Source organism: Leguminivora glycinivorella, chromosome 1 (assembly GCF_023078275.1).
Source record: "Leguminivora glycinivorella isolate SPB_JAAS2020 chromosome 1, LegGlyc_1.1, whole genome shotgun sequence".
Taxonomy (NCBI): domain Eukaryota; kingdom Metazoa; phylum Arthropoda; class Insecta; order Lepidoptera; family Tortricidae; genus Leguminivora; species Leguminivora glycinivorella.
This window is the reverse complement of record NC_062971.1, coordinates 3,040,324-3,067,582: the sequence shown is the minus strand read 5'-3', so window position 1 is coordinate 3,067,582 and position 27,259 is coordinate 3,040,324. Positions and strand designations below refer to the sequence as shown.

General features: G+C 37.2%; 1 protein-coding gene across 1 annotated transcript; it reads right to left on the bottom strand.

Moving 5' to 3' along the window:
• Positions 1-549: 549 nt before the first annotated feature.
• Positions 550-25,456, bottom strand: LOC125233156 (calcium uptake protein 3, mitochondrial). Its single transcript, XM_048139046.1, has 11 exons — positions 25,439-25,456; positions 15,238-15,376; positions 13,692-13,846; positions 13,539-13,542; positions 10,679-10,761; positions 7,871-7,936; positions 3,418-3,561; positions 3,012-3,126; positions 2,678-2,905; positions 1,756-1,913; positions 550-1,006 (listed from the first exon to the last, which is right to left on the bottom strand). Exons 1-11 carry the CDS (start codon positions 25,454-25,456, stop codon positions 935-937), a joined length of 1,182 nt encoding a protein of 393 aa, XP_047995003.1. The 3' UTR covers positions 550-934.
• Positions 25,457-27,259: the final 1,803 nt, after the last annotated feature.

Here is a 27,259-nt window from a genome sequence, read left to right as displayed (position 1 = left end):
CCATCAGATATATCGAAGCGGCCGAGGCGCTCATAAACTTCTGAACACACGTTTATTATCGAGACACAGGAGAATATGTTCAAATATTTTTGAGCAGCTTCGCCGTTCCTTTATACCTGATGGCGACGTTACATCGTAATGAAATTTGATTAAATTGCCATTGCTACCGGAGTCATACTCCATTGTTAAGTCACAGTTATAAACGAGTATAAATTATTTAAAACAATGAATAAATTATCGTTTAAACAAATCTCACTGTTAATGACAACCACTTATTTGTTAAATGATTACAAAAAGTATAATTACGTGACCCCTTGATAATAGTACATTACGATACAAGTGCGTAAAAAAGGAAGTTCGAAACGAGTGGCGATAGATTAAAACACGACCGAAGGGAGTGTTTTAAATCGACACGAGTTACGAATTTCCTTTTCGCACGTGTATCGTACGACGTTTTTCAGTACAGATGAGCCTCCGAAGTTTCGACCTGGCATATAATGAACCACTTCTCGAACTAGTGCGTAAAAAAACGGCCATCTGTACTGAAAAAAGAGTTTAAAATATTTTGTATTTACAAGAAGTATTTTACAGGAAAATAAATGCCTTTATTATTCAATTCTTTTATAACATTTTTCTAATAAGTAATAATTAATCAAAATCATGTAACGAGTAAAAGGATGAATTTTTGTAGATCCCTAAAAAACAAGTTAGAAATACACGGGTCCAATAACTAGTTTCATAATTAGTTTTTTTGCGATGATCTTATTTTTCAAAGATTCAAATTTCAATTTTTTTTTATATTAAAAAATTACAAGGAAAGCCGTTCTACAGTTATTAAGAAATTTTAATTAGTTGAGATCTATTAGTTGACCAAATTGTAGGAGATTTAAAGGCATAGGTATGGCAATAATTGAGCTATATTGTTGTAATACGGCTAAACGGAGCTCTTCATTTCTTGCTTGACGCAGGTCTTGAACGCCTCCCAGCCCTCGTTCTTGGCATACGACTGGAAAAAGATAATAAGACACTTTCATTTGACAATCCTATTACGAATCTAGATCACTTCTGATATTAAAAATTTTGTGTAGCTTTCAAAAGCTCTTTTTTATCCACTGAATACACGGTGAAATATGAACTATAATATTTGAATAGTTCAATAAGACCTCAAAATCACTATAGGTACAAAGTTTGAACGGTCCTTTTTTATTTCACCCTGTATATTTTATGAAGAACCCCATAATGTAGTTTGACAAAGAAGCCTTAGTGTTGAACATGAGTTAAATTTAGCTGTCAGAAAGAGGTTTACACTTTTAGCTACTGATGTGCCAAATTTCCAAAATTCTGAAATTTTCACATAGGAAAACTTTGGAAACTTTCCATACTTTGTATGGACAATTGTATGGATGCAAACTTTCCATTTCATAAATTTAATTTAAGATTTTTTGGAAAGTTTCCGCAACTTGCATGCACATCACTACTTCTAGCATTCCTACAGAGCATGGCTTGAGAAGAGATCAAATGGACAAGACTTGACACGCGGTCAATTGTTAACACGATTATCTGTTACCTCAAGGTAAGGGTTCAAACCCTCGATGCAGGCGGTCCTCCTTGGAACTCGTTGTAGCTGAGCAGGCCATCGCCGTCGACATCGAAGATGGCGAACGGGGTGGCCGCGAGGTGCTCCGACTGGGAGATGCCCGTGCAGATCTTTGCTACTCGGTTCAACTCGTAGGTAATACGGATGGATGATCCTACCTTGAACCCGCGGTGCAGGCGGTCCTTCATGATGGCGATGAACTCCTTGTAGCTGAGCAGGCCATCACCATCCGCGTCGAAGATAGCGAACACGGTGGTCACGAGGTGCTCCGACTGGGAGATGCCCGTGCAGATTTTTACGGCGCGGTGGAACTCATCTGCAATAGGAAGAAATAGAAATAACTAAAGCGGATTCTTAAAGACAAGGAGTGACTCTAATAATTTTATCCAGATGTGTCCATCACTCCAAAGTAGACGTGTGTGATGATGATGATGTGATCCTGTTATCCCTCACTCCCTAGTGACACATAGGGATCTTGAAAGAATTTTCCACTTTTCACGACCCTGGGCGACTAATTCCAAATCCTTCCAGCCTAGTCCACTTGCGCCAGCCTCCTTCTCCACTGATAGTAACGGTAAATCATGTAAATTGATGTGAAAATAGGGAAGGGTTTGAAATTCGGGATGAAATGGAACTTATACACTTTTGAATAAAGGTTGTGGAGTCGTTCGTTTACATTGTTCGCAGTTCTTAACCTTCTTGAAGATGATGAGATGGCACATGCTTCACGTGGTTCAGAAGCCACGTCCTAATCACATAACCTCATCTTTCGAAATAGGATGGTCAGCCAGCGCATACACCCTCATAGCAATAGTAAAATTATTTAAATTATTCAGGAACTGGCAGAAAGTCTTCAACTCCGGGAAGGCGATGCCCCGTTCGAGCTTCATGCGGTCTAGAAGACTGTCTAAGTACAAATTATATTAAAATACAACCTCACTTTCAAAGATAGGATGGTCCTCATCCTCATAGCGATAGTGAAATCATCTAAATTGTTGAGGAACTGACAGAAAGTCTTCCGGGAAGGTGATGCCTCGTCGAAGACGGTCTAAGTACCTACAATTTACAAAATAACCTCACCTTTGGAGATAGGATGGTCAGCCAGCGTATACATCCTCATAGCAATGGTAAAGTCATCTAAATTATTTAGGAACTGGCAGAAAGTCTTGAACTCCGGGAAGGTGATGCCCCGTTCGAGTTTCATGCGGTCTAGAAGACGGTCTAAGTACATGTCGTATTCGTCTGTATCGAGGTATGTGTAGCGGAGGAGGATCTTTGCGAAGTCCACTTCGGATATTGTTTCGTGACCTGAAAATGAAAGTGATACAAATAGGTATCTCAGTATTTCCTCGGATATGTCAGGATTGGTTGAGACTTCATAATAACTGTAAACAATATAGCAGATATTTATTACCTTTAGCGAATTCTTGGAACTCGAGCTCCAGCACTTCAGTCTGCAAGTTCTCCATGAACTGCTTGAAGCCGTCGAACTTCAGGTCGCTAGTGCCCTTTTTCCCGAAGAAATGGACCTGCGAAACAAATGTATGTTTAAACATGTTACCTATAGTATAGCCAAATATTAATAAATAAATACGATATAAATATGTGAATTATTCCCATGGAATATCTTTAAATCGCCGTATACCTATTAATTGGCGCAGTCGGTAGGATATGCCACTGGACAAGACCTAGTCATCGCCATATTGTCTCTGTGCTCGTGTCACTGACCTGAAGTAGAGTATCAACACTGTGCCACCTCCGCAGCCCCTATACGTTGTTACCCATTCGTGTTTTATGTGAGTGTCGGACACGTGTCTCACCTGCAGCAGCGTGTCGACGTTGTGTCGCCGCTGCAACCCTTGCTCGTCGTTGACGTACGAGTCTTGCGGCTTGTCGGCGTCGCCACCATCTTGGCTCTCTATCCCGCGCTTGCCGCGCCATGCGAAGCTGAAGATTTTCTCCATCTACAAACATTTGTCCGTTAAGAGTCAAGAATAAACACCTAAAGTTAGGACGCTGAAGAACACTGAATTCAGTACAGTGACCCGCCGGAATATCTATAGACGGTCAACAAAATTTTGGCACTAAAAGAGGCGCGAATTTATATTTTTCTAATTAAATTTTTGTATGGGAATTAAAACTTCGTTCCTACATTTTAAATCAATTTTTAAGTGTTATGGCTTGATGATTCCGCCAACGTCAAGGTTTAGGAAGGTATGCGTTTTATGATCACAATTGGGCCGCTGAGCCCTACATTTTTATAGTGACAACATTTACTTGACCGTCTATATCGTACGCGCAAAATTATATTGGTGCCCTGCGCATGTTGCAAGCGGTAAGTGATATTTACCGCTTGTAACATTCGTTGCATTTTGCGCGAGCGAAGCAGCATTAGAATGTGAGTGCAATAGATTTTGGAAATGGCGGTTCACTGTACGAAATTCTTCGTGATTAGCTTCCATACTTTAATGAACAGGTGACAGGAAATCGTGGTGACATTTTACAACCTCAACACTCTGGACGTCACAGACACGATATCACAAAACAAACATTAAGTTTATACCTGCATACCGTCGTATGTTTTTGTTTTTAATTAATAATTTAAATTAAGTATTATCTAAATGAGGAAACATTGTTATGAGACATTAAGATATTTACAATACAATGTTTAATTTTATTTAGTACTGTATTACAATGTTAATTTAAAGTAAAGTAGTACGATTAGATTAATTAAGACAAACGACATAAAATTTGTTAAAACAAGGAGATATAATTAGCAGAGCGATTTAAAAAATATTTTTTCTACTCCCGTACTGTTATTCGTGAGTTACAAGGTCGTGCATAGAACTTTAAAACCCTACATAAAAGATGTCAGGACAAGTCTATCTAGTCTATACCCTGAAAACATTTAGTAGCAGTCGCACGATATAGCTGTTTTACAGTTTAGTAAATACATTGCTACCAACTTAACAAACCAATTCGCAGAGTCGAGACTCCTTCGTTTTCTGCTGCGTTCATTGGCGACGCGTCGAATCGCATTCAAATGTATAGAACTCGATTCAACTCGGCTCGATTCGTCTTAGTGGCCAGGCTTCAAAGAACCATACCATAGACAGTTTTATTTTCATGTTTGCACTCAAACTGCATATTCAAAATGGTAGACGGTCCACCTAGATAACTAAGATGACTGAAAGTAGGTATTTGTTGAATTTATAATTTTCTTTCAAAATAAGTGCTTGGTCGTAGAAAAAGTATTGTATGCAACGGTGTTTAACTGAGTCAAAAAATGCTCGTGGCGTCTTTATTAACAATTTTCGGCTTCGCCTCAAATTGTTACCCACGCCACTCACCTTTTTTGACCTCTTTTAACCACCAGTTGCATAAAATACTATAAGTCAACACAATACATTACTTAGTAGGTACTTCATTAGATGTGTTGTTTAGTTAAAACATGCACATTTTAAAGTTTAAATAGAGAAACGTTATTTTATGTATATCCATATCAGAACTAAGAAGTTACACAATGTGAGATGTTAAAATGATTATTAAATATAGGGCAAAATATCAGATCACATAACTCCATGCAATCGTCAAGATTCCTAAAAATATAGGTAGCATTGAAAAATATTCGTTAGTAAACAGCAAAGTAATATGATATCGGCACATCGAGCTACACTCTAAACTGAACCAAAAAGTTATATGGTACATGCGGTGCAAGCACGTTATAGTTTGTCAAGGCACCGAGTTTCAGTAACTTTTCCTTTCGTATTAGGTATTTTAGTTAACACATATCTCAAGTGATTGTCAATGACCCATAATGAACCATACTTAATGAATATTATCGCTTTGCCATGACACCTCTCCATGTTTACTTCAAATGGAACTTGGTGCATTCACTACCAGACAAAAAATAGCGCACTACGTCAGAAACCGTACGTCGTTATTTATAATCGCCTGCTTGTATGGCGAGAACCCGCCTCGCGGGTTCTCCGGAATCTGAGCAAAGTTCACGAGTGCCCACCAGGCGGGTTCTTGCTTGCGAAAGTGTTAATATTAAGATCAAATTTAGAGTGTGGCAAAATGTGCCGTCGGTGTGTCGGTGGAATAACAATCATAAGAGTATAATTGTTATTCCAGAAAACCTCGTATCGCAGTGGGTATCAATTTTAACTGCGATACGAATTTTTGTTACTTGATCAATTTTAATTGTAAACCAACGAATAAATATCAAGTTCAGATAGAAGTATCATTCAAACCTCATCGAGAAAACGTGGAGGGGACGATCCAGTCAGGCTATTAAGACCTAGCTAACACTAGAAGAACCTAGTTTTAATCACAAGGAGGAAAAAAATGTCAATTTATTGACCAATACAAGACTACTGTGAAATTTTCGTGGATAGGTATACACTGACAGACATAAAACACAAAAAGTAGATATTTTATTGAAATTTATTGTAATAATTATATTCTCAGAAATGACACTTTATTTGACCGTTCTTGACTGTTTATTACATAACATAACATAATTTATCAACGTAAACAGACTTTTAACACATTCACTGCCAGCAACACAAACCTTGTGTACCTATATCCTACAAAATTATACCTACTGGTACTAATCTCTTAACTAAAATATTATTACAATGAATTTCAACCATTTTTGTATTTTTTTTCTAATTTCACAGAGACTCGTCACACATATCATAAGCCAACGCACAAACTACAGAATTTGAGAGAAACCCAATTAAATGACGTCACAAGAAATCAATCGTTGTTGCCACTGCAACTTGGACTTACTGTCGAAGGCTTTGCGGCCGTTTTTTCCTCCACCTTGTTCTTGAGCGCACTGGATGAGACTAACGTTAGCAGCTAACATAGTTATAAATAAAGTACATATTAATAAACATATATACAAAGCATATTAATTTTTTTATTAAAACAATTTCGTCACAATTTAGAATTTTAAATAATAATGTGTTATTTTTTTGGTGCTCTGTGCCGCTCTTCGGGTTATTTACAGTAAACGAAAATTATTATGCCAATTGTTAAGTGTTACCTAAATAAAAATTTAGATTTTACTAAGCTATGTAAACTTAGTATACAAGTTATGCCAAAAAGATTTTCTATGTATCAAATTAAGAGTCATAAATTCCTTCTCATATACAAAACATATAATTGTTTAGCACTTTAGTTGTAGGTACAATTTTTATGTTTAATTATTCATATTTAATTTGAAATCGCCTTCAGTCTAAAAAATCCACTGCCTATCTAAGTTACTCGTGGACCAAAAATACAACACAAACTACGAAAGACTCAGAGAGTAGGCTTACACAGATGTTACTGTGCATCAATTTCATGTATACTTAGGCAATTATTGCAATTTATTGACCAAACTCTGCGAAGTGTTTTAATGTATTGGTCTTGACTCTGTCACGTTCACTGTAAATGCTTTAACATGACCTAAAAGCAAAAGTCAGCAATTAATTTGGTAGGTATACAAATAGTCGTGTAGTGTATCGAAAGGATGCTTAATTGCTAAAGCCAACGAAAAGCACGACCTGATAAGCTGCTAAAATACCACTTATACATCCTTCTATTACATTGGTACGACTAAACGGAGCTAACTAGAATACCTACATATCTTTCAAATTTAAGTAGTAGGTACCAATTGGTCTTTCTGTATTTGGTATATTTGTGTATTGGAATAATTTTGCTACCTAGGCGAATCAACTTTGTGACCGCCTCAAATCTGTCCTCAGATTTCAAACTTTGTTGTAAAATTTCACCATAAAATGATGGATTTTATAATTTTCACTTCCAAACATTCAAGGCCTTTACTTTAAAACCCAATAAACTGAAACCTTGTCCATTAGAAGTTCAGTGCCTTGGTAACTCCAGAGATGCTTATTTTTTGAATAATTTAAGACGGATCAGTGGCGTGGAATTGACAGTATTGACACTCGTGTAACGTACCATGACGGACTAGTACTAGTTCTTATTTTTAGCACTCGCGTCGCCACTGCAGTATCACTCTACGAGAACTTGATAAGGTACGTTTTAGGAACAGGTACGATTAAGGCAAGTTTACCCTATTTTGAGTAACGCCAAAGACACCCAAAACTGTCAGTTAAAAAGTTGATTCGTCCTACTTACGGCCTAACTGACCGTATACTAGCAATGTCTTTCTCCCAAAGCACCAGCAATGGATTTTAAATCACTATACAATGAAAGTGCTAAACCGAGCGGCACAGCCGAAGCGTCCACAAAACTCACAGCTTCCTTGCTCTTCGCGTCCAGGTTCTTTCGCTCCCTGAACGAGCCCCCGAGCAACCGCTGGATCTAATGTTTAGCAACAGAACATGCTAAGAAATATATAAATAAATATAATACTATACTAGCATATACTACTTATAATAAAAAGAAAAGTGGCAAATTTTGGTGCTAATGGTGACTACAAGAAGGAAAGTGTTTCAAAAATAGGCATAGGTAAGATAAACAAAGAGACAACTTAGATTTAGTTATAGAGTCCAGTTACCTAGTGTATAAAAACCACGAAAAATATCTTCCGCGCCGATTTAGATAGGTACATATGTAGGTATGAGATTTTCCATGGAAAAAATAGTCGTAGAATATATGTGTGCATCAGAATGACTGACCAAAGTGGCAGATCGATGTTGGAGTACCATCAGCATTTACTACCTATTTGCTACTATTTACTACCTATATTGACATATTTGCTACCTAAGTTAAAAAAAAGATTTTCCAAAAATAATGTGGGCAGTCATTCTGACGTCAGGATGACTGCCCAAACTGAGTATGTCGGGGTTGGACCCCCTAATTTGAACCAATGTATATACTATGATTTACTACCTATTTGCTACCTACGCATATATTTTTTTCAGATTTTTTAGGTAAATAAAAATAACGATTTTATGAGCAAAGTATTATTTTTAGAGATTTCTTCCATAAAGTGGGCAGTCATTCTGACGTCAAGATGACTGCCCAAACTGAGTATGTCGAGGTTGGACCCCCTAATTTGCAACAATGTATGTACTATGATTTACTACCTATTTGCTACCTGCACATATATTTTTTTCGGATTTTTTAGGCCAAGATTAACGATTTTATAAGCAAAATAGTTTTTTTGTAGAAATGTGTTGCATAAAGTGGGTAGTCATTCATACTTCAAGATGGACCCCCTAATTTGCAACATTCTAGGTCCTATGATAGCTACCCATTTACCTACTTACATAATATATGTATGTTTTCAGATTTTTTTAAATATGAAAAATTGAATAAAATGAAATAAATATAGACCCCAAGGCCCCATTTGCCTACCTACATAATATTATGTATGTTTTCAGATTTTATTTATAAAAAAATAAAATGAAAATATATAGATATTATATGTAGGTAGCAAAGGTAGTAAATCATAGGACATAGAATGTTGCAAATTAGGGGGCCCAACTTGAAGTATGAACGACTGCCCACTTTATGAAACATATTTCTACAAAAAAAACTATTTTGCTTATAAAATCGTTATTCTTAGCCTAAAAAATCCGAAAAAAATATATGTGCAGGTAGCAAATAGGTAGTAAATCATAGTACATACATTGTTGCAAATTAGGGGCCCAACCTCGACATACTCAGTTTGGGCAGTCATCCTGACGTCAGAATGACTGCCCACTTTATGGAAGAAATCTCTAAAAATAATACTTTGCTCATAAAATCGTTATTTTTTACCTAAAAAATCTGAAAAAAATATATGTGTAGGTAGTAAATCATAGTATATACATTGTTGCAAATTAGGGGGTCCAACCCCGACATACTCAGTTTGGGCAGTCATCCTGACGTCAGAATGACTGCCCACATTATTTTTGGAAAATATTTTTTCTAACTTAGGTAGCAAATATGTCAATATAGGTAGTAAATAGTAGCAAATAGGTAGTAAATGCTGATGGTACTCCAACATCGATCTGCCACTTTGGTCAGTCATTCTGATGCACACGAATATATGACTTAAGACCCATATATTTCACGACTCGTCTCATCTTACTCATGTCATCGAAATAAATAAAAATACACATCATCATATATGCACTTGAAAATCTCACACACCGGATAATTCGATCCCTCAAATATTTCCATAACCCAGGGTTTAAAATGTTTATTAATTTGTAATACCATTTCCAAGTTAGGGCCAGTTGCATCAACCAGACATTTGACAGACATCATCGTCACGCAGCAGACGTCTATGGAACTTCCCATACAATAAGTAAAATTTAATGAAGGCTTTAACGGTGACAGACGGTTTGGTGCAACCGACCCTTATAGGCAGATATAAAATATGGGTATAGGGTTAAATTGGGCATGACTTAATTATATAAATACAGGTGGCTGGATAAAAAAGGTAAAACTGAAATATTCTGTGCAAAGAGGATCAAATATACAGGGGTGCGACTACGGGGGCTGCAATACATAGCTACCGCATGCCTGCCAAGATGCGTGGTCGTCTTAAATTGTCCCAGAATTTTGACCACTCCTTAATAAGACTCCTTGATAATAAAGTAAATTAAAAACCACGATCCGTAAGACTACTCATGTAGACTACTACTCAGGTAAGACTACTTTGAGTTTCCTAAATGACCATCAGTATATTGCTGTTGGGTACCTAAATGAATAGATATAATTATGTACTGGCAAACGAATATAGGTACCAATATTTTTCAGATACTTAGATTCAAATCTGTACAAGTAACATAATAGTAAACGGAACCTGTGACTGACCTTTTAAAGTTTTTTGTACCAATAAGAAACGAAATAGATTTAACTACCAATTATTTAGTACACTAAGGGCCACTTGCACCAACGAAAATGGAGGGTTAACCCATCATTTTATATGGAATTTGACAGTTGACAGCCCACTAACCCCTAGTTAAGTGGTTGGTGCAAGTGGGCCTAAGCTGTATCCGTATAACATTGTGCTGGTGACTTATAAATATCAAACATATAACTGTAGTAATATTATAAATATCATACATATAACTGTAGTAGTAGTAATGTTTATAGAAAGGTACTCACGACTAGAAATTCATTCTTATCTACTCTTTGGTTGCCGTCCGTGTCGAACATGTTGAAGGCTATCTGGAAACCGGATGCCGGCTCTGGGAAACGTTAATAGTTTGTAATAGTTATTAAATAGCACATGTAGTTCATAGCTATTTGTATTGTATTGTATTGTATTGTATTTATTTATTGCAATTCACATGTACATTACAGGTTTTACAAGTACTTAAAAGTATAGGTAGGTACACAAATGACACATGAAGCCCTGCGGGGCGCAGCAATAATTAATGTAGGTAGGTAGGAAGTATTTCGCTTATACAATTTGTTAGGTACAATCTTTTTCACGTCATGACGGTGCGCCAACAAATAAGGGTAAACAAATGAAACTGTTTCGGCTATGACTAGGTACTTCATAGTAATTATAGTAAGTAGGGGTATAGGCTTTCAATAATGTTTTTTTTTTTTTTTTACTTTGTTTATTCATTATCGTTAAAAAAGTCTTGTAAGCTGTAATAACATTTTTCGATTAAATATTGTTTCAGGGTTTTGTTAAATATTTTATTCGATTGGATATCTTTCATGTCATTCGGTAACTGGTTATACACTTTAATTGCCATATTTTGTGGGCTTGTGCTATGCAGTTTTAGTTTTGAGTTTGTTGTTTGTACGAGGTTATTTTTATATCTCGATTCGTATCGTCTAGGCTGGTCACCGATTTTTTTGAATAATTCGGGGTATTTTCGTACAAACTTACAGAGCTCAAAGATATAGATTGAAGTTAGGGTTAAGATTTTCATATTTATGAAATGAGGGTGGCAGCTATCGGGAAATTTAATGTTCGCTAATATTCTTATACAAGTTTTTTGGAGAATGAATAAATCGTTTATATCCGTACTATTTCCCCATAGGATAATAGAATATTTTAGCCACGAATACGCATACGCATAATAAGCTGCGAGGGCAGATTTTAAATCAGTGGTTTTTTTAAGTACCCTTAATGCATACGTAAATTTTGACATTTTGGTTGCTATTTTCTTTACGTGCGCTTTCCAATTTATGTTTGAATCTATGTCCAAACCGAGAAGTGTAAAAGTATCAACGCATTCTAGTTTTATGGTGTTGTACGAGAATTCTATTTCTAAAGGGGTTTTTTGGTATGGCCTAAATTGCATTAACTTAGTCTTTGCAAAATTGATTTCTAAATTATGGTCGTTCATCCAGTGCGTAATATCTGTTAATATGTTGTTGAGATTTTCGTGAAGATTTTGATCGTTTAGACATGGTGTAAGCACGGAAATATCGTCAGCGAATAGTACACAAGTTTGATTTATTATTTTTGGGAGATCGTTTATATAGATCAAAAATAATATGCATCCAAGGACACTTCCTTGAGGAATGGAATTCTGTACGTGTTGTACATCGGATCTGACGTAATTTATATACCCGGTTTTGTGATCGACACTTTGTAGTTCCACGTATTGTTTACGATTTTTTAGATAAGAGGTAAACCATTTGTGGGTTATTCCTCTTACGCCAATCCCGTATAATTTATTTAAAAGTATTTGATATTGGACTTTGTCGTAGGCCTTAGACATATCTAATAAGATTCCAATGGCGTATTGTTTACTATTAAGTATGTCCAATACTTGCTGCATATATGTATATGCGGCTAAAGTGGTCGAACGATTTTTCCGAAATCCGTTTTGATTTTCATCAAAAATCCTATATTTTTCACAGAAAGAGTAAAGACGTTTGCAAATAGCTATTTCAAATATCTTTGATGATGTTGTAAGTAGTGAAATGGCCGATAATTACTGGGGTTTGTTCGGTCGCCCTTCTTTTTGTATATAGGTTTTATTAGGGCAGTCTTTAGAAGATCCGGGAATATTCCCTCAGAGAACGATTGGTTGATGAGTAGGTAGTAAGGTATTGTGAGCTCATCGGCGCATTTTTTAATCAAAGCTGGTGGTAATTCGTCGACTCCGAAGCTATGCTTATTTTTTAGAGATTTTATTATGTTATTTACTTCTTTTAGGTCCACTGGACGTAGGTACATGGTATTAGTAGTAGGGTTGAGAACAGGCCGGCCGCGCGGCAAGGCCGTGCCTGTATCCCCGCCACCATTCCCAACCGATACGTAAAAACTGTTGAACGCGTTTGCAACCTGATTGGGATCCGACGTTAGTTTATTATGGATTGACAATTCTATATTATGATTATATATTTTTTCATTTTTGTTGGTGCAGTCCCTAATAATATGTATTGATTTTTTTTTGACTTCGAAATTACTTTTTTTAATGTTTTTTCATATAATTTATAATGTTCTGTGAGTATAGGATTTTTATTGTATGTAGCGAGGATTCGGTTTAGTCTTTTGTTTTTACATGATATTTTTATGCCTTTTGTGAGCCACTTTTTTCGCGGTTTTGTTGATATTTTTACTTTTTTTATTGGTATACAGCTGTCTAAGATACTTTTTAGAGTTTCATTAAAAATGTTATAGTTATAGTTTAGATTCTGATGTTTTAATAGAATGTTTTCCCAGTCAATTTTTTGAAGTTGTAACTTAAATGAGTTGATATTTTCGGTGTTATATAGCCTTTTATTTACCGTCCATGTTGTGTGGTATTTTATTGGTTCTATTTGTATACATATATCAGTTCCTTTGTGGTCCGAAAATCCTAAATTTTGTACTGTGGTTTTTACGTTTTCTGAAGGAAAGTTCGTGAAAATGAGATCTAGGCACGTTGAACTAGTCTGAGTTATACGAGTAGGTTCACTTATCTGCTGTGTAAAGTTATATTGTAGCATGAAGTTATTAAATGTTGTCCTTTTGTTTAATAAATACCATTTTGTACACACATATATCCATCACTAGTCTCTGACTATCGATAAACCTTATGAAAAGCAAAGACAACCATTGATGGTCAATTTAAAGTTAAAACTTTAAATTATATTCTACATATGTACAATTGTATATAGAATACAATAAAATATGACTTATTTCGTAAAAACACAGACAATCAACCAATGAGACCATTAAGTGAGAAAATGACACCCAGGATGTCTTACCCCGGTCCCGTTGGTTGCGGAACATTTGTGGGGAGCCCTTCTTCAGGGCCGGCGTGCTGTCCCTCAGCTGTTCTATCTCTTTGGTCGTTAGGATTCGCCGCTTCAGTCGGGCTGCAATGAAAAAATTACTCTTTTATACAGAGGTCACTTGTAGAAATGTAACCATAGGGGTAGCCCTGAGCAAGAAAGAAGTGGGCTCTGCGGACGAGAGTATTCGCTTATACTATAGGGGTCTCAACTATAATGGTGCTCCAAGACCGGCTGTTATAGCTAACATTGTGTGACAGGGACGGCGCGATAGTATTGACATTACGCTGTCCTTGTCAAACAGTGTTATATGACATTTATAACAGCCAGTGTGGGAGCACTATAATATAATCGGGCAGTGAATACCTGTAGGTAGACCTCTAGACCTATTGATGTGTGAAATCACGCAAAATGTAAACGCGATTGACGCCTAGGTTCCAGTGCTACTATACAGACTCGGTAGTCCTGATGCGTCATACTGTCCTTGTATCCATCACTAGACGAAGTTGAGTGGAACTGGAAACCATTCTATTGATGGTTGAGTATACTGCTGTCTAGGCTTCTAATCCACCATAGAATCAAGCAGTCCTGAGGTCATATGTACTGCTGGCCATACTAACCCGACGCTGAACTTGGTCAAGCGCCATGTGATCAGTCCGTAGACCTACTCAGAGACCTTACTAATACTTACGTCTAGGCTCCTGTTGCACCACGGACTCGAGGAAGTCCTGACGCGTCATGTACAGTTGTCTATTATTATATTGTACTCGATTATCTCGAACTTATTCAGCGCCGCTCTCGAGACGTGAGTTTCACCGATTCCACCGAGACTGCTCGTACAAGGGACTTACGTCTAGGCTCCTGTTCCACCACGGACTCGAGGAAGTCCTGGGGCGTCATGTACAGCTGGCCGTTGTACTCGACCAAGGCGAACTTGATGAAGCGTCGCTCTCGAGACGTGAGTTTCACCGATTCCACCGAGACTGCTCGTACAAGGGACTTACGTCTAGGCTCCTGTTCCACCGCGAACTCGAGGAAGTCCTGGGGCGTCATGTACAGCTGGCCGTTGTATTCGACCAAGGCGAACTTGAGGAAACGTCGCTCTCGAGACGTGAGTTTCACCGATTCCACCGAGACTGCTCGTACGAGTATAAGGGACTTACGTCTAGGCTCCTGTTCCACCACGGACTCGAGGAAGTCCTGCGGCGTCATGTACAGCTGGCCGTTGTACTCGACTGAGGCGAACTTGATGAAGCGTCGCTCTCGAGACGTGAGTTTCACCGATTCCACCGAGACTGCTCGTACGAGTATAAGGGACTTACGTCTAGGCTCCTGTTCCACCACGGACTCGAGGAAGTCCTGCGGCGTCATGTACAGCTGGCCGTTGTACTCGACTGAGGCGAACTTGATGAAGCGTCGCTCTCGAGACGTGAGTTTTACCGATTCCACCGAGACTGCTCATATAAGGGACTTACGTCTAGGCTCCTGTTCCACCACGGACTCGAGGAAGTCCTGCGGCGTCATGTACAGCTGGCCGTTGTATTCGACTGAGGCGAACTTGATGAAGCGCCGCTCTCGAGATGTCAGTTTCACCGATTTCGCCAGCTCGTCGGGCTGTGGAGAAAAAAAATAGTTTAAGTTTGTAATAATGCATAAACAAACAGTACTGTTAAATTGCCACAAAAACATTAAAATACAAAAGTACGTACAGTAAACGGCGATAAAGAATGCACATCGGTCTTCGGAAAGGGACAATCAACGTCACATAAGCAAGAAACAGAGAACGCTCTACGAAGACAAAAAACCGATGTTCAGCCATTATCGCCGGGTACTGTAATAACTTCTTTGAAAATTGCTACAGTAAGTAATTATTTAATTTAAGAAACATTATTGGTTTAGTCACACCAATAATTCAAGCGCTTGTCGTAACAGGGGAGAGATACATTTATTTCACTAGCGCATTCAAAGCACATTTGTATCTCACCCAAAAAACAAATTTGACCCCTACACCTCAAGGTTTCGGAGATTTATAACTCCTTTTAGGGGTGGCACTCGCCGGTAATTTATCGGCATATTTGTGACAAAACGGCTATTAAGTAGAGGACAATGCGGTTCTGCTGCCATTTTATTACACAACCCTGATTTACGAGGGTGATAAAGGACGTATTTCTTTTAATTTTAAAGTTAGGGCTGGCCTTTGAGACGCCGTCAACCCTGTATTGGCTTTTATTGACTTGACATGTTTGCGTTGGTCTGTTGTGTCGGAGTTGACAGTGTTTATCTAAATCACATTATATTTGGATTAGTGTGATAATTGCTTTTCTCGCCTTGCTAAAGTATAAATTGTTATAGCGAGGCATAGATATTTTAACTTTTTTAATTACGAATAAATTATAAAAAATCTAATAATAGACGATTTAAAAAATATGTGCTAAATCTAAAAGATAATAAATTTATGTAGAGATCAGAATTGAGAACATAATGAAAATATGTATTCATGAAGTTTATTTGGTAAATGAAAGTGCTGCTAACGAAAAGAGTCGGATGAATAGAAACTTCTCTATTTGTCTGAGTATTTTTAATATTTTTATATCTATCAATACCTACACTAAGTTGTGTCAAATTACCACCGCTGTGGCTGTTTCAGACGGACGCACGGACAGATGACCCGAACTTGGTCACTTGTCACTTTAGTAACGCGACACCGCAGAACGTGACCAAAGCGCGAATGGTTCCGTGTTGCTCGAAATAAACGGTTGCGAAGGAAAGTGCCAATGCCAAGCTAAACTGTTCATGAATATACTAACCTCCGTATTTATATTACATACATTCACATTTGACATATTGGTACCTATGATGGAAAGAGACCATTTATTTATTAGCGGTTTGTCTGCTTTAGTAAACCGTAAAGCCAGTCAATTAGAAGGGCACAAATATTCTGCAAGAGTTGCAACGGAAAAAATGCTGGTTGTGCCTACATTTCTAGCTATTTTACAGGTCGCAGCCCATTTAATAAAACCGGCCAAGAGCGTGTCGGGCCACGCTCATTGTAGGGTTCCGTAGTTTTCCGTATTTTTCTCAAAAACTACTGAACCTATCAAGTTCAAAACAATTTTCCTAGAAAGTCTTTATAAAGTTCTACTTTTGTGATTTTTGTCATATTTTTTAAACTTATGGTTCAAAAGTTAGAGGGGGGGGACGCACTTTTTTTTCCTTTAGGAGCGATTATTTCCGAACATATAAATATTATCAAAAAACGATCTTAGTAAACCCTTATTCATTTTTAAATACCTATCCAACAATATATCACACGTTGGGGTTGGAATAAAAAAAAATATCAGCCCCCACTTTACATGTAGGGGGGGTACCCTAATAAAACAATTTTTTCAATTTTTTATTTTTGCACTTTGTTGGCGTGATTGATATACATATTGGTACTAAATTTCAGCTTTCTAGTGCTAACGGTTACTGAGATTATCCGCGGACGGACGGACGGACGGACGGACGGACGGACGGACGGACGGACGGACAGACAGACATGGCGAAACTATAAGGGTTCCTAGTTGACTACGGAACCCTAAAAAACTGTCTGACGACATAGCTTTGCCATAGCCGGCATAAGTTAGGATAAATATATTAGGATATACTGATAACAGTCAGCGGTAACAGCACGGTCGCGTGATATTGCCCATTTCGTCGGTGCGTCATTTTCGCACTTTTTGTAAGTGTCCCGGCGTACTTGAACAAGTACAAATTATACTAAAATTAAATATTGAAAGTTCCAAATTCAAAATTGAAAAAATTGGTCTGGGTCATCCTTTACTAGGCTAGAGAAACTTTTGTCACGGAACCCCATTACGCCAAATGAGCGCCGCAGGGAACATACGGAAGTTCAAGTAGGTGCTCTATTTTAGTCGTTTTTGTTTGGTCACCAATGGACTTAATGACTCGTTGCATAATCAACAGCTGATGAAAACCGGATGTCACGAAGACTGTCGCAGGTCTATGATGATTCTATTAGGTCTCGTCAAACATTTCTGGCACATCAGCGAATGTAATAATAGCATAGTTGGCTTATGTGATTCAAATTGTTAAAGCACTTTTGGGAAAAATGGGGTTTCCCGAGAAGGTTAACGATTTTTGGAAATATTTTGTTAAGGCCCCAGGCCTTTGCCATCATTTAGATAAGATAAGCATGCGTTTCTCCAGAAATCGAGGTATTTTCAGAGGTTCTAGCGGAGTTATTATGTAAATTGTGAAAGCATGAATCAGTTATAGACATTTAATTAACGAATTAATAAAGTTTATTAATAGAGTTGACATTTTTAACGCATTTCGACGTATTATAAATCAGTTATATCGCACATACCAGATGCAAATGAAAAGTAAGCGGATGCGTTTCTCAATAAAAACCAATATTAGATACTTATTTATGTTTTATAAATCAGCTCGTATCGTGGAATGCTACATAAAATAGTAAGTGATACCTAAGCGAATTAATTAAACTTAGTTTGATCGTATTTCATTTGTTCGTTTGCTGTCGCTTCGGATATTTTCCGAAAATGCGAAATTTGCACATTTGTGCATTTGTGATTATTTAATTATAATTTTTTTTTTCATATTTTTGTCGGTTACACAAAATTTTCGAAGACTAGTACCTATTTCTCAATCGCTAAAACACTGCAGATTTGCGGTCTGCAGATCATTAAGTTTTATTGGCTCGATTATTATTGGTAGTACTCTGTATATTTTTCGCACTAAGAGCGTGGCAAAAAACTGTGGGCACCTCCGGATGAGACTAGGCTTCGACCGGGATAAGTGGCGTACCCGAAGGGAAGCCTATGCTCAGCAGTGGGTGATAACGGCTAAAATGATGATGATGATGATGAGGGAAATAAAAGCATCGGATGTTTCATAACTCTGACATTCAATACAAACGTTCGTAATATTATCAAATCAATTAAGACATCAAGTCTTGGCTTGATTCATTAAATACGTATTTTCTGCAGAATATTACCCGTAATTACAAATATTTACAGCGTAGCGAGTAATAAGTTTTAATTACTTTATTACCACAATACAGTTCTAAACTCATCAAATAAACATTACCATACCAGACCTCTAAATGTAAGAGGCCTTTCGCATCTACGGACTAGGCATCTAAGGACTAGGCATCTAAAGAAACAAAATGCGTATTTTTATTTAGTACCTACTATAGGTAATACCTACCTAAGGTCAATGTGACATCTGCAATAGGCTAGTTTCCTACATATACTTAAAATATTTTATGCAGTTCACTAAATAAAGGACCACCTAATTAGACGAAAAATATGGACAGTAGTTATGTTTAAACATAATTTCTATTTAATAAGTCAAAGAGAAAGATATAAAGTAAATGAATTCAGTATTTCATAGTAATTCTATATTCGCAAATCGTTTTGACAGTCCATAAAAAGAAGCTGATTTGACTACTATAGGAAACTAAGCCTATTCTGCAAGCAAGACAGACTTCTTTCTTTGATTGTAAATGCCGCTACAGAACAAAATCACATATATTTTAATACGAATATGTAGACTATGTAGCTAAGGGCCACTTGCACCAACGAAAATGGTGTGTTTACCCGTATATGGAATTTGACAGATGACAACCCACTAACCCCGAGTTAAGTGGTTGGTGCAAGTGGGCCTAAGATAATGCAAATTGTTGCGAACTGACCCTTTAGCACAACTTGTCGTGTCGCGCGCGAGTCCTTACATCAAGCGGGACTTCAAGTATGGACTCGCGCGCGACAAGGCAAGGGAGGGGCTGATGTAGTTACACCATAAGCCCCGAAAGCTAATGTAAAAGCTCTCTTACGTCTACTAGTTAAACGGCGGTTACAAACGTCATTGCAAACGCATAACTTATCTTTTATCGCCAGTTACCGCGTTTATACACTTGTATGAGCATAAATAACGTTCATTAAAAACTATAATCACGTTCCACGATTTCTTAGAAACGGTAAGGAAGCTGGTTTTTGAATAATTTATTAGTTTGATGATGAATTTCGATATACATATCCAGACATCGGATTCCGTGGGGCGAAACTTCTTGACAGCTAGGGACTTCCTATATCGATAAACTCATTTATCGATACTAGTTCTAAATACTAGTGATCACACAAAGGTTTGCTTATAAATTTTATTTTTTTTAAAGAGTATGCGCATGTGACACTGTTTGAGTTGCAGGCGTCCATAGGTTACAGTAACCGCTTTCCACCGCACCGGACCGTATGCTTGTTTGCCACCGACGTAGTATAAAAAAAAAAATATATATAATAAAATAAGAACTCAATTTTCTTCTTCTTTTTTTGAAAACGTTTTTAAAAGTTTACTCGTCACATTTTATTTCGACGCTATTTATTTTAGACGCTATGAATGAATTTCATACTGGTCTTCAGAACAATAGTTACAAAAAACACACAATGTTGGGGGCGGTCACTAGTATATAGAACTAGTATCGATAAATGAGTCAAGAAGTTTCGCCCCACGGAATCCGATGTCTGTACATATCTTTACTGTTTTTTAAGCTTTTAGTTAAGAGGCGCATATTTTTACGGCGTTTTTTAAAGAACATGCGCGACTTCAGCCTTAGATGGCTATACTTAGGATCTAAATACAATGCTGAATGTAAAAAAATGTGGCTTTTAAAAATGATCCAGCTTAGAATGCAATTCGATAATAATGTTTCATCTAAATTTCCAACAGAAATGAGTCCTTATAAGGTATAGGGCAAATCTCGACTGGGGGATAATTGTAACTGATCCATTTTTTCCATTATTACAGTATGATGTTGAGTTCTACATGTATCCACTGAACACGCCTACCATATATAACCGGGGGACACTCTATTTAATAATGCAAACATTGTAAAACATGGAAAAAATGGACCAGTTACATTTTCCCCGCAGTCGAGTTTTGCCCCGCTGTACCTTACTCCTTATTATCGATGAAGCATGGAACACATGGAACTTTAGGCATTAAACATGGAACACGATAAATTGAAATGGTTTCACGATCTTTTGAAAGTGCTAGCAGTTAAATGATCATTTAACAGAGGAATGTAACTGCTAACATGCTACTCTTGGAAAATAAGGGACAAGTGGTCAAACATATCATATGATATAATAGTGCGATATGGAATTAGCATAAGCACATTAAGTACGCCGGTGTGAGCGCCGGCGCCGCCTGACACCGTGATAGATTTGTGGGAAGCGCACTGCTACAGAGGCGGATTAGACTAGGGTATGCAAAAACCGGTTAATTTAAAAAACCGGTTAATAGCCGAACCTTTTCTTTCAAAACCGGTTAACCGGTTATAACCGGTTATGAGATTTTTTAGTAAATGGCCGTACTACGCAATAATTACCATTACATTTAAGAATTCTGATGTTGATGATATCGTAGCAGGTATTACTTGTACGATGAAGATCATTTTTATCCAGTTTTTGGAAATTTTGTAAAATGCGGAAATTGCTAAAAAAGGGCTTGAGTGGTTTGACTGTGATTTGTCAGTTTTGCGTTTTCTAGGCATGTCGCGAAGGTCTACAGCTCCCAGAGCCACTAGCAAACAATTGAAGAAGACCAAGATCTCCATTTGTAAGAAAACCAAGATCTCCATTTTACCTTTCTTTTAAAAAATATAGTTTGAAATATACAGTAGACTCCGGTTACAACGACGCTCAAGGGACCGCTGATATTACGTCGTACTAACCGGATGTCGTACAAAACGAATTTCAATTCTTTTAAATAAAAGTAATATCTACACATCACTATTACTAAAACATTTCAATCAATAGGTGTATTTACAGGGTATTATTATCATAGTATTAACCCTTAAATGCATGAATTTTTCTTTTAACGAGATATTAATATATGTGATAGACAATGGTTTCTAACTCTGGGAAAAAAAATTAAAAAAATATTTAAGACCTATTTTTATACTAAATCAGTGTTAGAAGTTAAATAGGCCAAATCTTATTTATATAAATATATCGTTATTGGTAAGTTTTATTAAAAAAAAAATGACTACTATTAAAAAGGTACACTATTTGTGAAACCCCTATGATAAATGTTTAAACATAAACTAATTACTAACTTAGAAAAAAACAGCCTAAATCACATACTAAAAATCGCCATCATCCTGTTTTTTACACTTTTCCGCCATTTCATCTTAATCCTTTAATAATAAATAATAAATTATTATATTATTTAATTTATTTAATCGTTTATTAAATAGTAATAAATAATGAATAATAATTCAGCAATAAATGTGATTGTGGATAGCTACATATCGAGCCACGGGCCATCAAATATATGATGCATATATACATCACACCTTATTTTATTGTGACTTGTTTAGTTAGAAAAAGTAATTTTAGTATGCGTGCTTGCTCATCATTTGTAAGTAAAGCTAGTTTATACGCAATCGAAAAATAAAAATTGGGTTCTATTTAGCTTATAAGATTAGACCCGAGGCGAACAAATTGTTAAAATTTTAAAACCAATGCTCCAAAAAGTTACATGGCCATAATGTAATCTTGCTACTAAACTTGTTGTAGGCAAGACAGGGGGCCGTGCTCGGGCGGAAGTAGCTTTGTTTCCTTAATTTACTACATGGTAAAACTAAAAACGTTGTCGCTCGTCGTTGCAACCGGACTTGACGGACGGATTTTGTGTAAAATGTGTCGTAAAAAGCGGCTGGTCGTTAAAATCGGAGTCGTAATAAACGGATGTACTTTCATACTATCACATATGAAAACCAAATAAATACCTGTGCTTACGTCGTTGTAAGAGGTTGGACGTTAGGTCTATGCGGAGTCGTAATATACTAACCGGACTCTACTGTATAAAATGTATATTTGAGTGGACTTGGGATTAATTTTTAAAATAAAATCATTACAGAAAATAATGTTGTCAATGAAAAGTAATAAATAAATGTTTATTACTACAAAACATTAAATAATTACGTATTTTTGACCCTTTTTATGCCTAATTTAACAAATTTTGAGAAATAAATATAGTTTCGGTTATTAACCGGTTAGAGACTATAAAAACCGGTTTGTAACCGAGGCCAAAATGTCTCGGTTAACCGGTTTTTCGGTTAACCGGTTAACCGGTTTGCATACCCTAGATTAGACTAGCAGAGTCCAGAGACAAAAATGTATGACAAGTTTCAGATTTGAGGTATATACGACGTTTTACGTTCAGGCTGTTGCGGTCGCGTGATAAATGCTATAACGTCAGGCCGTCCTTATTGCAGTATTTGTCCCGGACGCCCCAATGCGATAAAGTTTATCCAACTAGTGTGCTACGCCTGCAGAAATTTTCCTCACTCTTATCATGTCAGAGACGGCTGTGCCGTGAATGTTTTGTATTTTTACATTTGATTAGATTTAACAAAAAAAGGTTTTGTGAAATTGGGCATTTATAAAAAAAATTGTATTCTGTTTATTGCGTCATGATCAATTTTTTCACCAAATAAAAGCCTTTCAGACCTATTTTTAGGTTTATGAAACAAAAGTTCGACGACCGGTCTGGCTCAGTCGGTAGTGACCCTGCCTGCTAAGCCGCGGTAAGGGCATTTATTTGTGATAAACACAGATATTTGTTACATAGTCATGGATGTTTTCTATGTATATAAGTATGTATTTATCTATTTAAGTAGGTAGGTATGTATATATATCGTCGCTTAGCACCCATAGTACAGTCAGCTGCAGAGAAAAGTAGACCCCCCTGCATACAAATTTTTATGCAAGGGGGTCTACTTTTCTCTGCAGCTGACTGTATAACTGTATAAGCTTTGATTAGTTTGGGACTAAGTTGATCTGTGTAAGGTGTCTCCAATATTTATTATTAGTTGCTTCATAAGGTTTCGAATCGAGTTACCTTGCGAAGGGGGGATTTTTGCTTTGAAACATTTCAGGATTTTCAGGACTTTATAAGTTTATTTCGATGCCCCTAAGCCGGCCCTGGCTGGTGTAGCACAATAAATCCGCGGTGGACACCGAAACACTGCCATTGTACACATTTGTACATATTTGTACCGCATTATAGCTGTCACAATGAGTGCTTAGTGGCTACTTGTGTTTCCCTTTACTAAACGATACAAATTAAGTGTCTCTCCCGGTAAAGAGGGAACTTAGAGGAGTTGGCTTTTACCTCTCGAAGTATCTCATTTGCATTTGGCCATAGATTTTACTTTAAAACTTCCTACTTTTCCTTTCCGTACCTACTTAATTTAGTTGTGTAATAATATAGTAATTATTAGATAATATTGAATGTATGGTCGGTTTAAGTATGAGGACACGGCTGCCTGTGACGGCTGTGGCATGTTTGCGAGTTATTTTGATCTTTCATGCAGTAAACTGACAATTTATGTTTGGCGGGGTTCACTCAAGTATTTGTACAATTTTCTAATAAGAAAATGTATGTGATTAGTGATGAAGTAATGCTTGTTTCTTCATTATACTTACTTTTAGTTCACTTGCGCCACACGGAACGGGTGCTGGGTGAATGCAATATCGAAAAATAGTCAACAAAGGTAATTAAGGAGAGTTGGGAGTGATTTTTATATCATAGACTGCGCGAGCATTATTTTAAACCTCAGCTACCTTTAGAGAGTTTTGTAAAAAAGACTCAACAACCCACAGAAAATAACCGAAAAAATGTAAAAGATTGGAAAGTTGTATCAAAAGTACATAAAATGTATTTTCAAGAAGCCGACCGAAATATATCGATACATCCGATTTTATTTCGATACCATGACGCCCACACCACAACGAACGGCGATGAAAATCCCGTGTAATCGGTAGTGAATCACCCTGTCGTATTTCACACTTACGCTTTCGATAAAGATGCGATTTGTCGAACAAATTATGGAATCCCGTGATCCGGCTTTATATGCGAAAAATAGCTTAATATTCTGCGATTTTACAATGATGAGATCTTAGAAAATAATGATGACGATGGTTTTAGAAAATAACTCTCGTTTATTTAGATCCAGTCTGAAAGAATACGTATAAGTATAAGTAATATATTTATGTCTGTAAATTATATAAGTATGTATAGGCTAAAACTGCGTCAATAGTTTGTGTCTCACAACTTTGTCAGAATGTATAGATTCATGAAAATACGGCTTATTAGTCAGGGGCCTATTCTCGAGCCATTAACCAGCAGCATCACCCATGGCTTAGCGTACTATCTACTTCTACTATCACCGAGTTGTTTAAAGCCCGATTCGATAGATAGGTTTACTTTATGATCCTAAAAGGATATGGAGGATGACTACATTATCTGTGCCAATAGCGACAATTATGTTCCATGCAGTCACGCCAGACCGAACGAACGACAGCCCCAAGGCCTGATAAAGCGAGTAGATGTCTCATTTCCACACGCATTAACCTTCAAACTCGGCCGTTCCGGAGCGGCTGGATTTATGTTCCCGTCATATTTTACCGCCTAACGGTGTATGAGTACAGTTCGACGTATTAGACAACTGCATGTGGCGTTTCCATTGCCAAGGGTGAGTCGAACGCTTGGGCTAACTACATATATTATAGATCAGTTAATCCTTTGAACCCTTGCTTACTGAACTGCCTATATCGGGAAAAAGTACCTATACCTTGAATGGTATACCTTGTGCAAGTTGTGCATAATCGCAGATGGCAGTTATACCTACCTGGTGGCCCTGGTGGCATATGTATGTATGAGGAAAAAAGCGAGCAAAGCGTGCCCTCTGTGCAGAGCGTACATAATAACCTAACCACAAAATTAAAATTTTGAAAAAACCCCCGACCGCGACCTAGTGGACCGATTTTCATGAAACATGGCTAAGAACACTCCCGACTAACACAGCTTTCAAATAAAAAAAACTAAATCGAAATCGGTTCATCCGTTCGGGAGCTACGATGCCACAGACAGACACACACACAGACAAACAGACAGACAGACAGACAGACAGACAGACAGACAGACAGACAGACAGACAGACAGACAGACAGACAGACAGACAGACAGACAGACAGACAGACAGACACGTCAAACTTATAACACCCCTTCGTTTTTACGTCGGGGGTTAAAAACTGGAAACAGGGGAAACAACAAAACATATTGTGGGTTTCGTGGGCGTGGAGGAGCTGGGGTGGTTATAGAGTAGCACTACCAAGATTTTTCATACAAAGAAGACATTATGATCATAACGACCATTTGAAAATTCCCAACAAACAGTCTCAAGTCAGTTTGCTGGGCATTTCCCGATAGCTATACTGGTCTGTTCAGTGTTCAGCTGTGTCCGTATAAACGGTAATCGTGCTAACGTCTGCTCGGGTAACGAGCCTATTTATAAATGACTGGTTTAATATGGAGGTTTGCGTGTGTTAATTATGGACCTGAACTGTCTTAGAGTATCGGTGAAGTAAAACAGACGTCTGACGTTTATATGACTTTTGGGATGTCAAACATAACAAAACCTTTTCCAACGAAAAAATACTAAAGTAAAGTAGTTCCCGTTGCACCAGTGTTCGAACCCACACCCAGGAAGTACTTAGTAATATATATGTAGGTACCTACTCGTACCTAGTAATTTGATAGTATGTCCTACTGTAATGTTCACATTTTAAATTCTTAACAAAATAAAAGTTAAAGGTATTTTATTTAAAAAGATAACTTCCTCTGAATGAAGCTTTTTAAATGATGATGACAAAAATGATTCTTGACCCATTCGTATGTCTTTATGTCATTCGAAAACAATTACAATTTTAAAGTTACAATCTGCACAACCGTAATTGGATTAGCATTTTACTCAAATTATTTCCTACGTTTCATGAAACAAAGTAGTTTTTACAAGTACCCGGGTGCTAAGATAAGATGTTGCGAAAATGAATAGCATAATCGTCTATTTTATGGATAAATGCAATAAGTCTGAGTGAACTCTTGCGCAGCTGCCGTCAGAAACATACATAGTGTTCAAGTGTGAATCTTATTCTCAATAATATAAGCTCTTGTAGTTTGTATTAAGTGTTTCTCGGAGTGTACTAAGTAGTGGCGCTAGGGCGATAATGTCTGTTGCATAGTAAGATTGCAACTCTATCAATGTGCTTTACGGGGCGTTTGTCATCTTGAAGCCTTTATGGTTGATTCGTAATTTTGTCCAGGGGTTAATTGTGGGAAGGAGGCATGGAAAGCAGTGAAGAAGACAGACTGTCAGACCGCGTTCATTATTTTCAAAACACGGGTTACTACTAACTAGAGTCAGACCAAAATAAGTTGATACAGATTATTAAAGGTACCTAAGCATTTCATCACATTTGTATTTGATGGCTGATCAACCTAATCATGAAAATGATCATCTGTACCTAATCATGAAAAAGCGGGAAGCAAATCGTTTAGTGCTGGGAATCAACCTCACGATTGAACGGAGATGGGGGATTAATTTATGTAACCCTACACACTCTCCAA

Excerpts from the sequence above, each read along its gene's own strand:
- LOC125233156 (XM_048139046.1), bottom strand. Across the intron at positions 13,847-15,237 it reads GGTGGAACAGGAGCCTAGAC|CCCGACTGAAGCGGCGAATC; the intron begins GTAAGTCCCTTA and ends TTTTCATTGCAG. Across the intron at positions 3,562-7,870 it reads ACGCGAAGAGCAAGGAAGCT|ATGGAGAAAATCTTCAGCTT; the intron begins GTGAGTTTTGTG and ends AAATGTTTGTAG.